The sequence below is a fragment of the Chiloscyllium plagiosum genome, chromosome 14 (genome assembly GCF_004010195.1).
Source record: "Chiloscyllium plagiosum isolate BGI_BamShark_2017 chromosome 14, ASM401019v2, whole genome shotgun sequence".
Classification (NCBI taxonomy): domain Eukaryota; kingdom Metazoa; phylum Chordata; class Chondrichthyes; order Orectolobiformes; family Hemiscylliidae; genus Chiloscyllium; species Chiloscyllium plagiosum.
In genome coordinates this window covers 36,574,097-36,588,652 of record NC_057723.1, presented here as the reverse complement: position 1 = coordinate 36,588,652, position 14,556 = coordinate 36,574,097, and the positions used below count along the sequence as shown (strand labels likewise).

The window sequence follows — 14,556 nt, the reverse complement described above, 5'->3', positions numbered from 1 at the left end:
CCACTCTAATCACTTCTGCAGACTTTCTGTAGGCCACATGTAAAACTATTCAATTATCTGTTTCAGTGCTGTTACTGCACCCAAACAGTTCCTCCAAGATCAGTTGTGAATTTCACTGTTTGTTAATTTTCCTAGACGCACTCCAATGTCCAGCGATATATGAATTCAAACAGCAAAGGCAGTAACTGTGCAGGTTCACTGTTTTGTCAGTTTCTTTCTCTCTGTCTCTCTCCTGCACTGACCTCACCATGTGTTCCCTTGTCTGTACCTCTCCCAATTTCCTTCAGCAAATGCTGCAACTTGTGACTTTGAATTGGATAAGTCATCCATCTTTCAAAAGTGAAACAGCCATCCTGCACCTTTTGCAGACCAATGGAAGGTCTGGGAAAAGGAAGGTCAAGGAAAAACTTTCAGATCAGTAAGAACAAACTCAATACATCTTGTGAACAAAGACAATGGAACTATTTTTCCGGTTCTCCCTCTACCTGATGTATTTTTTCCCCAATTTATGTCTGTAGGTAAGGGGGAGCTTCTACGGAATTTAAAGTTTTAATTTATATAGGTTAATACATTTATATGAAATGTTTAGCTAGAATCTAATTAAGACAGAAACTTGATCGATGCTTTCTCTCAACCTGGATCTGAAAATCAGATAGTTTGGGAATGTTGCTTTCTTTGAAAAACTTTAACTTTGTGATGACTTTGGGAATGTTGTGTCTTGATTTCTAATGTGCTACTTCAGTGACATGTTACAAAATGAAGTTATTTGATAGCGACGTGAACAATCAACCCACTGCATTTCTTTTTCTGTTTGTCTCCCAGTATAATGCTAAAATTTGTGAGCTAAATGTCTTCTTGAAGGCTACATGCAAATTTAAATAGCCCATTCATTCACACCCATTTTATACACAATTTACACTAACATGAATGATAGACCCCAGAAACCAGAGCATATTTCTTTTCTCTTAATGACCAGGACTTTAACTTATTTCAGGGAAACTCTACATATTTCCATTAAGCATTCAATTTCTTATCACTTTTAATCCAAGTATGTAATGCAGCTCTCCATTGCCCTTCATCCAAATGAATCCCATTTGAGTTATTTTGCTTGTCATTTTGGGACCAAGAGATGAGAACATATAAAATGTGACAATTTTTGCTATTACATCAAAACATCAAGATTACCCACCAGATTAAAGACTTACTGTAAGGAAAAATTAACTGGATTTCCCTCTTTGCTGCTGAGGAGGTCTCGCTCCCATGTACAGCATTCCTGAGGTGATCAGTGCCATATATTGCTCTAATACTGAAACAGGCAGACATTGATAAAACAGGTCAAATGGGTCATATATTTTATTGTTATTTTTAATGTATAAAACTGCAGCCCTAATGACAATATTTTAAAACAGAAACTGTATTGAGCATTTTAAATGTTAAAGAATTTATCAAAGTGCTCAAATGTAACTAAAAATGCCCTCAGCTCTTAATGACATTAGCTTTTGATTTATAACTTAGCGAATTTATCATTGAAGAGACCCAAAACATCATCTCCAAGTGAGAAAATCACAACATTTAACCCACTCTAAGTTCAGATTTCAGAAATTGTTGTGGAAAATAAAGAATCTTAGCCTATCTTCCACACAGTAGGACAGTAACAGGATTATATCAATTACGTAACAGGATTATATCAATTACATAATTTACTTTTCCCTGACTGGTCGATTAGATTACCCAACACCCCACCCAACCACCCTACACATGTGGAACAATGGGTGTCCACTATAGTTGGCAACAGATTTACCTCACACGAGCTAAACTCCAAGATCACTTACCTGCCTGGATGAGTTTCTTTAGCTTTTACACTATTTGCAGGTCCAATCAACTCCCTCCAGTATGCTACAGCTTGATTTCTGGCAATAACCATGGCAATTATTGGTCCTGAACTCATGAATGCTGTTAAACTGGGAAAGAATATTTTTCCATAATGTGTAGCATAAATATCACTGCACAGCTCTGGACTCAAATATACTTTCCTTTTCTGTAACGAGAAAAAAAGTTCAGTCAATATCATACATATTTTAAAAATGTGAATTGGTGACTAAATAAGTGAGAGCAGTTTTTAATTCAATAATATAATTACTGGCAGGAATTAAGTTTGAGATGTGATTACAACAAAACATGCTTTTCCTGAACTCGATTCCATGTCAAACATGAACTTATCTGTCTTAAATAAAACTTAATAATTTTTCACATCTCAAACCAAAACATGCTACTTAGAACAAATAAACATTAATCCATCACTTCCCAAATTCTAATAGTGAGTTTTATCCTATTTCCCTAGACAGTAAACTTTGGACAATCTAATGCCTTTCAATCAATGCCAGAATGAAGTTTCATTAACTGCTCCTAATGATAGGTATTTTCTTCTGAGTATTTCAAGTTGAGGTTTCAACAGTTATCTTCCCCTATTCCAAGCGCCATACATCTCCAGTTTCCTGCTGTATATTTTGCCCAACACTACAAATATGTAGAGCTCTATATTACAAACCTTTCCCAAAGAAGTTGTTTCCTATCTTTATCAAAGAAGGAATACAATGACCTTTTCTGGTTACCAAAAAACTCTACACTACTTTTATTTTTCGTATTTATAAATGATTTGTGAGTCAATTTTTAAGTCTTACGTTAATCTATTAACAAAAGTAGGGCTTATACAATTATGATAGGGCCTTGGGTCATGTTGTGGAACAGAGGAATCTAGGGATGCAGGTACATAACTCAACAAAAACAGAAGTTGCTGGAAAAGCTCAGCAGGTCTAGCAGCAACTGTGAAGAAAAATCAGAGTTAACATTTCCAATCCAGTGGCTCTACCTCAGAATGGTTCTGAGGGAGGGTCACCGGTCCTGAAACGTTAATTGATTTTTCTTCGCAGACCTGCTGAGCTTTACCGGTAACTTCTGTTTTTGCTTCTGATTTACAGCATCCGCAGTTCTTTTGGTTTTTACATAATTCTTTGAAGTTTGCATCTCATGTAGACAGTGATGGTTAAAAAGGCATTTGGCATGGTTGCCTTCATTGCTCAGTCCTTTGAGTAAAGAAGTTGGGAAGACACGTTGAGGTTGTACAGGACAATGTGATGTCTCTTCATAAATACTGTGTCTAGTTCTGGTTGCCCAGTTACAGGAAGGATATTGTTAAGCTGGAGAGAGTTCAGAAGAGATTTAACAGGATGTTGCAGGGTATGGAAGGTTTGAGTTATAAAGGAAGGTTGGATAGGCTGGGATTTTTTTCACTGGAGCGTAGGAGGTTGAGAGTCGACCTGATAGAAGTTATAAAATCATGAGAGGTATAGATAGAGTTAATGTTAGTTGTCTTTTCCCTAGGATGGAGAATTTCAAGATGAGAGAGCACATTTTTAAGGTGAGAGAGGAAATATTTAAAAAAGGCATAACGGGCATATTTTTACACAGAGAGTGGTTTGTGTGTAGAATGAACTTCCTGAGAAAGTGGTGGATGTGGGTACAATTACAACGTTTAAAAAGCATTTGGATGAATACATGAATAGGAAGGGTTTGAAGGGATATGGGCTGGTTGGACCAAAGTGTCCATTTCCATGCTATATGACTGTATGACTATTCTCCAAAACTTCCTGTACCCCGTATTGCTATTTTGTATTTTCTCTGAACCTTATCTATTCAATTTGGCTCTCAATGGTAAAATGAAAATGGTACAGGTATTTGTTGTAAGCCAGCCTTTTCTTGCTCATTTAAAACTATGTAACTTTAGACATTCAGGAAGCCTGGATGCTTTCCCGACACATTGTCACAACTCATAGGAGTAGTGCACTAGTAATCAAGCCCTTCTATTCCTGGGGTCGTCACAGAAGTTAAAGATGTTGTGGTTCTGTTCGCCGAGCTGGGAATTTGTGTTGCAGACATTTCGTCCCCTGTCTAGGTGACATCCTCAGTGCTTGGGAGCCTCCTGTGAAGCGCTTCTGTGATGTTTCCTCCAGCATTTATAGTGCTCATGGGCAAAACCAATGTAGTGTACAAAATCCCATGCAAGGACTGCACAAAACACTACATAGGACAAACAGGAAGACAGCTAACGATCCGCATCCATGAACACCAACTAGCCACGAAACGACTCGACCAGCTATCCTTAGTAGCCACACACGCAGATGGCAAGCAGCATGAATTCGACTGGGACAACACTGCTATTATAGGACAAGCCAAACAGAGAACAGCCAGGGAATTCCTAGAGGCATGGCACTCATCCACAGGTTCAATCAATAAGCACATCGACCTGGACCCAATATACCGGTCACTGCAGCGGACAGCTGGAACTGACAACCAGAAGAGGCAGATTCAAACCACTATAAATGCTGGAGGAAACATCACAGAAGCGATTCACAGGAGGCTTCCAAGCACTGAGGATGCCACCTAGATAGGGGACGAAACGTCTGTAACACAAATTCCCAGCTCGGCGAACAGAACCACAACAACGAGCACCCGAGCTACAAATCTTCTCACAAACTTTGAAGAAGTTAATGATTTTATTAAAGTATGCAAAATTCCTGAATTTACCAACATTTAGACCCAAGTTAACAGAGAGCATGAACCAGGTTGTGGACTTAACACGAATTACTGTTTATTACAAATAAACTGATTCTGGCTACAGGTAAACAATTCTGAACAATCAACATATAACCTTATTAGTTAAAACACCTATCCTTATGATAAATCTCCCTATACATAAACCTGTAGGTGGACAGACAAACCAGAAGCATTGTGTAATGGATAAAGGAAAGACTGGGAAGGCAGTTTAGTTGTCCCTGTCCACAGAGCTCATGGAGATGATCCTTTTGTCATGTCAGGACTTCATGCCCCTCAATCTCTGTTCTCCAGGTACTTTTATTTGCTTGCAGGAGGAACAGAGTGACTGATCCACAACTTACAAAGTCTTGGGCTTATTGGTTAAAAACAACAGCTTACAGCAACTGATAAAGGGAAACTAGACTGCTTTTTTAAGGCTTCAGATCACAGAATCATAGAGGTGTACAGCACAGAAACAAAACAAACCTTTCGGTCCAATTTGGCCATGCAGACCAGATATCCTAATCTAATCCAGTCCCATTTGCTTGACCCATATCTCTCTAAACCATTCCTATTTGACTATCCCTAATCAGTCCTTGCCTTTCCAAATACATATATGTCCTGTCCCTCAGGATTCCCTCCAACAACTTACCCAAAACCAACATTAGGCTCACTGGTGTATAGTTCCCTGCCTTGTTCTTATCACCTTTCTTAAACAGTGGCACCACGTTAGCCAACCTCCAGTCTTCCAGCACTTCACCTGTGACTATCGATGATACAAATATCTCAGCAACATGCCCAGCAATCACTTCCCTAGCTTTTCACAGAGTTCTAGGGTACACCTGACCAGGTCCTGAGGATTTATCCACGTTTATGAGTTTCAAGACATCCAGCACTTCCTCCTCTGTAATATGGACATTTTTCAAGATGTCACCATTGATTTCCCTCCATGTCCTTTTTCACAGTAAATACTGATGCAAAATTCTCGTTTCGTATCCCCCCCATTTTCTGCAGCTCCACACAAAGGCCACCTTACTGATCTTTGAGGGTCCCTATTCTCTCCCTAATTATCCCTTTGTCCTTCATGTATTGTAAAAACCCTTTGGATTCTCCTTAACTCTATTTGCCAAAGTTATCTCATGTACCCTTTTTGCCATCCTGATTTCTCTCTTAAGTATACTCCTACTGCCTTTATACTCTAAGAATTCACTTGATCTATTCTGTCTATACCTGACAAATGCTTCCTTCTTTTTCTTAACCAAACCCTCAATTTCTTTAGTCATCCAGCATCTCCTACACCTACCAGTCATTCCTTTCATCCTAACAGGAATATACTTTCTCTGGACTCTCGTTATCTCATTTCTGAAAGCTTCCCATTTTCCAGCCTTCCCTTTACCTGTGAACATCTGCCCCCCAATCAGCTTTTGAAAGTTCTTGCCTAATGCCGTCAAAATCGGCCTTTCTCCAATTTAGAAATTAAACTTTTAGATCTGGTCTATCCTTTTCCATCACTATTTTAAAACTAATAGAATTATGGTCGCTGGCCCTAAAGTGCTTCCCCACTGACACCTCAGTCACCTGCCCTACCTTATTTCCCAAGAGTAGGTCAAGTTTTGCAACTGCTCTTGTAGATACATCCACATACTGAATCAGAAAATGTTCTTCTACACACTTATCCAATTCCTCTCTATCTAAACCCTTAACACTATGGCAGTCCCAGTCAATGTTTGGAAAGTTAAAATCCCCTACTATAACCACCCTATTATTCTTACAGGTAACTGAGATCTCCTTACAAATTTGTTTATCAATTTCCCTCTGACTATTAGCACTAGTGTGCCTATAATACAATCCCAGTAAGGTGATCATCCCTTTTTTATTTCTCAGTTCCACGCAAATTACTTCTCTAGATGTATTTCTGGGAATATCCTCCCTCAGTACAGCTGTAATTCTATCCCTTATCAAAAACTACTTTTCATCATTTATATAAATTATTTGGATGTGAGCATAAGAGGTATAATCAGTAAGTTTGCAGATGACACCAAAATTGGAGGTGTAGTGGACAGCGAAGAAGGTTACCTCAGATTACAACAGGATCTTGATCAGATGGGGCAATGGACTGAGAAGTGGCAAATGGAGTTTAATTCAGATAAATGTGAGGTGCTGCATTTTGGGAAAGCAAATCTTAGCAGGACTTATACACTTAATGGTTTTTCCTCGGGAGTGTTGCTGAACAAAGAGACCTTGGAGTGCAGATTCATAGTTCCTTGAAAGTCGAGTCGCAGGTAGATAGGATAGTGAAGAAGGTGTTTGGTATGTTTTCCTTTATTGGTCAGAGTATTGAGTACAGGAGTTGGGAGGTCATGTTGCGGCTGTACAGGACACTGGCTAGGCCATTGTTGTGTGCAATTCTGGTCTCCTTCTTATCAGAAAGATGTTGTGAAACTTGAAAGGGTTCAGAAAAGATTTACAAGGATGTTGCCAGGGTTGGAGGATTTCAGCTATAGGGAGAGGTTGAGTAGGCTGGTGTCATTTTCCCTGGAGCATTGGAGGTTGAGGGGTGACCTTATAGAGGTTTATAAAATCATGAGGGGCATGAATAGGATAAATAGACAGAGTCTCTTCCCTGGGGTGGGGGAGTCCAGAATTAGAGGGCATAGGTTTAGAGTGAGAGGGGAAAGATAAAAGAAGCCTATGCGGCAACCTTTTCACACAGGAGGTGGTATGCGTATGGAATGAGCTGCCAGAGGAAGTGGTGGAGGCTGGTACAATTGCAACATTTAAAAGGCATTTGGATGGGTATATGAATAGGAAGGGTTTATAGGAATATGGGCCAGGTGTTGGCAGGTGGGACTAGATTGGGTTGGGATATCTGGTCAACATGGAGCGAAGGGTCTGTTTCCATGCTGTACATCTCTATGACTATGACCAAATAGTCTACTTCCGCTCCAACGTTTTGATGTAAATCATTAATTCAGATGACCAACTTGCGTTTGCAGCTCACCAAGCTTATTTTACCACACTGCATGCATTTACGTATATGCAGTCTAACATTACTCTGCCTCAGATTTAGGTAGTGTCTGATTCCTATTTCTGAGCTCTTTCCTTTAAAACAGCCACGGTCCGAATAAGAATCAATTTGGGGTTACTGCGCTGCACTTCAATCTCGGATGAAAATCAATTTATCACCGTCACCACTAACTACTCTGCTTTGTGGAGTTAGCCAGAAGGTTTCAGAAAAAAAAGTAGGAGAATTTGCCCTTTACAGTAGATCTCTCTTTAGTTTTGATATTTAACGGCATTTACAAATTAAACGGTGAAACAAAATTGCGAATAATAAACTGAATGCGGCTTTTTATAAAAAAAACTAAAAAAAACAAAACGATGAAAGACATCTTTTCCCCCAAGCCGTCCTTAATAAGTTGTATTGAGAGTAAAACATTCATACCCGGAATTCTACGTGTTGTGTGTGGGGGGGGGGGGGGGGTGGCTGTAAAAGTTGCATTGACTGGCAATGCCCAGGACACACCACACAATGTACCTGAAGAATGGTGAAGCCGGATCGGAGAATTATATCTTCGATTTCATTGGCATTTTCGATGGCGTCGGGTTTGATCAGAGCGAGTGTGCTCTCAACATGGATTGCTGTAGCAGCTTGCACTCCGTCCATTGTTCACTGCCCGCTGCACAAGATCGGGACAACCCTCACAACGGGCGAGCAACGTTGCAGTGGCGGCGAGAAAAATGAGAATCCGAGAATGACTGGTTATTTGCGTCGGTATTTAAAACACGGCGCAATTCTCCCTCATTGCCCTTGTCTACAGCTGGTTGCTAAGGAACACTTCGTGTTTCTGACCTTCTCCCAGGAGACTTTGCAGAAGCAACCGATCCCCTATCGGTTTACACTGAGGGCAAGTTATTTTAGAGTTAATATCTCGCTCGCATAAATTGTCCTGCTGTATAATCTCCAAAAAGCTGCATTCATTTTCCTGCAGGGAAACTCAAGCTATTGGCACTTGCCGACTCCTGGAAATGAAAATCCACCCACATTCAACTCCATATCTATACTTAGCTGTAAATGAGAGTCTGCCCAGTTATCAGGCCCTCCGACGCCTCAAATGTATGCAAATATAGTCGCGTATGTAGGAAATGTGGGCCGAAGCACAGCCAGTCAGGCAGCATGCAAGGAACATAAGGGTTTATGCCTAAAACGTCGATTCTCCTGCACTTCGGATGCTGCCGGACTCGCTATGCTTTTCCAGCATCATACTCTTCGACTCTGATCTCTTGCATCTACAGTCCTCACTTTCTCCATTTGTAGGAAATGTGCTGGGTTTGTTTGTTCTACATATTTAAACATTGTCTACAGAACTAAGAACAGTAGACCATGTGGCCTGCTCACCATTCAATAAGATCATGGCTCATCTTCCTGTGGCCTCAGCTCCACATCCAAAAAGACTGTCACCGGAGATGGAAATGGTGAGGTCAAGAAAGGGGAGGGAGGTGTCCGAGGTGGACCAAGTGAATTTGAGGGCGGGGTGGAAGTTGTGGGTGATTGCAGGGTACTGGGTGGGAGGAGATGTTTCCCAATTCCTCCACCTAACTCCACCCCATTCTCCCAATTCCTCTGCTGAATCTGCTCAGATGAGTAGTCATTCCACTCGCGAGCATCCCAGATATTCAACTATTTTGAACAATGTGCTTTTCCTCCTTCCGTCATCCAGACATCCCTCCGCTGCTCCACCTCCATTTCCTGTTCCACTGCTCTGAACCACCCCAACACAATAAAGAGTTCCCCTTGTCTTCACCTACCACGCCATCAGTCTCCACATCCAACACATCATGCTCAAATGCTTGCACCAACTCCAAATAGACCCCACCACCAAGAACATCTTCCCCTCTCTGCCTTCCGCCAGAACCGTTTCCTCCAATGGGCTCTGTTCATACCAGCCCCAAACTCTCACGTACCTTCCTCTGCAACCAGAAAAGATGCAAAACCTGTACACCATTCCCCCTCATTCCCATCCAGGGCCCCAAACAGTCCTTCCAGGTGAGACAGAGGTTCACCTGCCTCTCTTCCAACCTAGTTTGATGCATCAGGTGCTCCCAGTGGTCTTCTCTACATCAAGGAGACTGCACATATACTTAGGGAATGGTTCATTGAGCAACGCAGCTGGGTCCGCAGGACCTCCCAGCTCAATTCCCCACACAACTCCCTTTCTGACATGACCATCCTTGGCCTCCTCCACTGCCAAGACAAACCCCAGCTCCTATTGGAAGAATAACACCTCATCTTCTGCCTGGACACCATACAGCCCAGGGTACTCAACACTGAGTTTTCAAATTTCAAATAGTCTCTCTCCCCTCACCCCTGCCTGCCAGCAATTGGATTCATTCCTCCCACTAACCAATCAGGTCGTGCCCTCTACCGGACATCACCTATCCCCACTTCATCACCCTGCTCCCATCTCTCCCTTTCTCTGTAGCTTCCCCCCACACCCATTGCCAGTCCTGAAGGAGGGTTACACCTGAAATGTCAACCCCTGCATCTCCTGCTGCTGCCTGGCTTGCTATGTTCTTCCTGTACCCTTATATTCAGGCGATGCCCCATGACAAAATCAAACTGCTCTTGTGACTATCTGTAAAGATTTTTTTTTAATGAGGTATAGTTTTGAAATGAAATTCTCAAGCTGTAGACTCTAGTTTGAATTACTGATACTAACCTTACAATAGTTCTCTCAAAAGGAGTGCTAGTCATTTACAGAAATAGTTAAAGGATTATTACATTTCTTCAACCCCCTCCCCATGAGCAGCACTAACCTAAGAAGGTCAATGGGGTATGACAACAGTTCAGTTGGTAGTCGTGGTTTGTTTTTCCATTGTTGCTCTTTCATGTGTAAATGGCATGGGATCAAGAGCGAACATTCAGGTAACTGTTCCCACCATGCTGACTTGTATACTTTTAATCCTTCATTCACCATTGCCAGATTCTTTTGGTTCCTTTCTCAAACTAATTTTAGACACAGCTGGCACTTATATGCAAATAGGAAGAAGGGCTTATGCCCGAAACGTCGATTCTCCTGTTCCCTGGATGCTGCCTGACCTGCTGCGCTTTTCCAGCAACACATTTTCAGCAACTTATATGCAAATATCAAGTTTTTAATTAGGGGGTGTAGGGGTAGGGAAAGAAGAGGAACCACCTAACAGTTGTGCTCAGCTTAGGGCAATTACAACAGAATGAGGGCAGAACTACCTGGAATGAGCTGGGAAAGGCATTTAGCAGCAAAGACAGTCGAGGAGCAATGGCAGCCTTAAGCACATGGCTTATGTCTTACAAGAAAAACATATGCCAGTGAGGAGGGATTCAAGAAAGGGAATAAGCTAGCCATAGCTAATAAGGGAAGTTAAGGATAGCAGCAGATTGAAAAAAAAATACCATGAATCCTTGTCATTGTGCAAGGCAAAGGATTGGAAAAGTTTTATTAACAAACAAAGGACAACCAAAAAAAAAGAGAATATAAAAACTGAAGGTAAAACTTTTGGAAGGAGGTTTGATTGCTGAGCTGAAAGGTTCATTTCCAGACATTTTGTTACCTTACTAGGTAACATCTTCAGTGGACCGCATGCAAAGCAATGCTGAAAATTCCTGCTTTCTGCTGAAACCCAAACATATAAATAGAAAGCAGGAATTTTCAGCAGTGCTTCACATGAGGTCCACTGAAGATATTACCTAGTAAGGTAAAAACGTCTGGAAACGAACCTTTGTAGCTCAGGTTGAGGTTTTGGATTTCGCTGAGCTGAAATCTTCTCAAAACTTGCTATAAAGGTAAAACTTGTTGTCAGTTTTGACATTTACAGAATCCATGCGAAGTGAAAGTGAACACAGGCCCTTTTAGAGAAAAAGGTTGGGGAAATCAGGAAATGGGAGGAGTTGAATAAGTACTTTGCATCCTTCTTCACAGTAAATGAGAAACACATCCCAAAATATCCAAATATTCAAGGGACAACAGGAGAGGAAATAAACACAATGACTATCACTCGTGAGAAAGTATGAAGGAAAATAACAGAACTAAAAACCAATTAGTCCCTGGACCTAATGGGAATCTACGGAATTCACTGCCACAAAAGGCTGTGGAGGTCAGGTCATTGAGTGTATTTAAGACAGAGATAGATAGGTTCTTGATTGTCATGGGGAGGAAGTGGGAGAATGTTGTGGAGAAACTTATCAGCCATGATTGAAAGGCAAAGCAGATTCCATGGGCTAATGGCCTAATTTCTGCTCCTATGTCTTATGATCTTTTCCTAAGGCATTAAAGGGAGTAGATAGAGATAGTGAATGCACCGGCAGCAAGTTTTCACGGAATCTTAGAGTCTGGAAGTGTGCCAGAGGATTGAAAAACCGCCAAAGTAAAACTTTTAAATAAAAAAAAGGTAGGAGGCAAAAAACAAGCAGATAACTATACAGCACAACTTGCTTAACATTGGTTAATGGGAAAATGTTTTGAGAATCAATTATAATAAATTCTTTATTGGAGTCAGCATGGCTTAAAGTGGAAAGCCTATCTGTCTAAAATTTACAGGAATTCTTTGGAAGTGGTAACAAGCAGGATAGGTAATTGAGCACCATATATTGTACGTTTGAATTTCCAGAAGGCATTAGAGAAGGTGCTAAAGTGTTGGGAAATAGCCAATCCTCAATGCTAACTAACAGAAGAATTCAAAGTTTGCGAGACTATTTGTAGCTCAGGTGCTTGTTGTTGTAGTTCTGTTCGTCGAGTTGGGAATTTGTGTTGCAGACGTTTCGTCCCGTCAAGGTGACATCCTCAGTGCTTGGGAGCCTCCTGTGAAGCGCTTGTGTTGTTTCCTCCGGCATTTATAGTGGTTTGTCTCTGCCGCTTCTGGTTGTCAGTTCCAGATGTTGGGTCCAGGTCGATGTGCTTATTGATTGAATCTGTTGATGAGTGCCATGCCTCTAGGAATTTCCTAGCTGTTCTCTGTTTGGCTTGTCCTATAATAGTCGTGTTGTCCCAGTCATGTTGCTGGTCATCTGCGTGTGGCTACTAAGGATAGCCTGTCGTGTCGTTTTGTGGCTAGTTGGTGTTCATGGATGCGGATCGTTAGCTGTCTTCCTGTTTGTCCTATGTCATGTTTTGTGCAGTCCTTGCATGGGATTTTGTACACTACATTGGTTTTGCTCATGCTGGGTGTCAGGTCCTTTGTCCTGGTGAGTTGTTGTCGGAGAATGGCTGTTGGTTTGTGTGCTGTTATGAGCCCTAGTAGTTTGGCTGTCAGTTCAGAAATGTTCTTGATGTATGATAACGTGGCTAGTCTTTGGGTTGTGGCATGTCCTCATTCCATTATCTTTCCCTTAGGCATCTGTTGATGAAATTGCAGGGGTATGTGTTTTTGGCGAATACATTTTAGATGTGTTCTTCTTCCTCTTTTTGCTGTTCTGGTGTGCTGCAGTGTCTTGATGCAACTTCTTTTGTGTTGGGGTGGTTGCTTTCGTAGTTCAGGACTTGGTCTGTGTGTGTGGCTTTCCTGTATACCTTGGTGGTGAATTCTCAGTTCGGTGTTCTCTGTACCATCACGTCTAGGAATGGAACTGACAACTGGAAGGGGCAGAGACAAATCACTATAAATGCTGGAGGAAACAACACAGAAGCACTTCACTGTAGGGTCCCAAGCACTGAGGATGTCACCTAGACAGGGGACGAAATGTGTGCAACACAAATTCCCAGCTCGGCAAACAGAACCACAACAATAGAAGAATTATTGTGATAAGGGGCTCATTTTCAGGATGGTAAGCTATAACTAGTGATGTTCTAGGGATCAATTCTAGGTTTCAATTATTTAAGATATATATTAATGATTTAGATGAGGAAAGTGAATGTGGTGTAGCCAAGTTTGTGGATGACAAAAATAAATGGGAAGGCAAATGATGAGGATGACAGTGCAGAAGGATGTAGACAAGGTTAAGCAAATGGGTAAAAATTTGACACATGAAATGTAACATGGGGAAATATGAGGTTATGCAAGCTTACATGAATAGAGGAGCTGAATGTTATTGGTTAAGGCTATTCACCATTTTTGTGATGAAGTAAACTTGTCAGCATTCAGCAGTAATTTCAAATATGTTTGATTCACGTGTGAAAATGGAAAATGTGTATCATGTAAAGGGAGGTCGAAAAAAAGTTTTGACCTTAAAACATCCAGACTAACTGAACTGCAAATATTAGGCTAAACCTTCCCAACTGCATCTATGTTAAATGGCTCTTGCATAGAGCCAGAACAGATACAAAGGGCCGAATAGATTTCCTCAGTGTATTCTAAAGATTGCACATGTGGCATGTCCCAATTACCTTTTTTTTTTAAAAGAAAAATTCCACACATTAATTCCAGTTTAGTGAATGAAGCATCCACAGGTCAAATAAAACTAATAAAAAAATTACTGAACAGCCTTATGTAAATGAAAACATTGACAGAATATTAGCTTTCAAATACAAACTAAAGATTTAGAACCAATTTGCTTAAGCAAAACAACTGATAATATACAGATAAAAATGCTAGCCAGAACCCCTCATGTGAGGATTGAGCATCTGTGCATTTCTGGCATAAAAAATTTCCAACGTGCAGTTTTCATTTCATATGTAAAATTCACTTTTCTATTAACCAGAAGTCACATTTATAGAACATAAAACATAGAACATAGAAGAATACAGCGCAGTACAGGCCCTTCGGCCCTCGATGTTGCGCCGATCCAAGCCCACCCAACCTACACTAGCCCACTATCCTCCATATGCCTATCCAATGCCCACTTAAATGCCCATAAAGAGGGAGAGTCCACCACTGCTACTGGCAGAGCATTCCATGAACTCACGACTCGCTGAATAAAGAACCTACCCCTAACATCTGTCCTAAACCTACCACCCCTTAATTTAAAGCTATGCCCCCTCATAATAGCTG

General features: G+C 41.1%; 1 protein-coding gene across 2 annotated transcripts in view; it reads right to left on the bottom strand.

Moving 5' to 3' along the window:
• The window catches only part of nme5 (NME/NM23 family member 5), a 26,921-nt gene extending 18,417 nt beyond the window's left edge, over positions 1-8,504 (bottom strand). The window contains exons 1-3 of one of the 2 annotated variants that reach the window (XM_043704162.1): positions 8,132-8,504; positions 1,833-2,038; positions 1,190-1,306 (exon numbers count right to left, since the gene is read on the bottom strand). In XM_043704162.1, coding sequence (XP_043560097.1) covers positions 1,190-1,306; positions 1,833-2,038; positions 8,132-8,260 — 452 coding nt within the window. In that variant the 5' untranslated portion in view covers positions 8,261-8,504. The remainder of the gene's footprint in view (positions 1-1,189; positions 1,307-1,832; positions 2,039-8,131) is intronic. The other variant, XM_043704163.1, reaches the window with a different exon arrangement.
• Between the last annotated feature and the right edge of the window lie 6,052 nt (positions 8,505-14,556).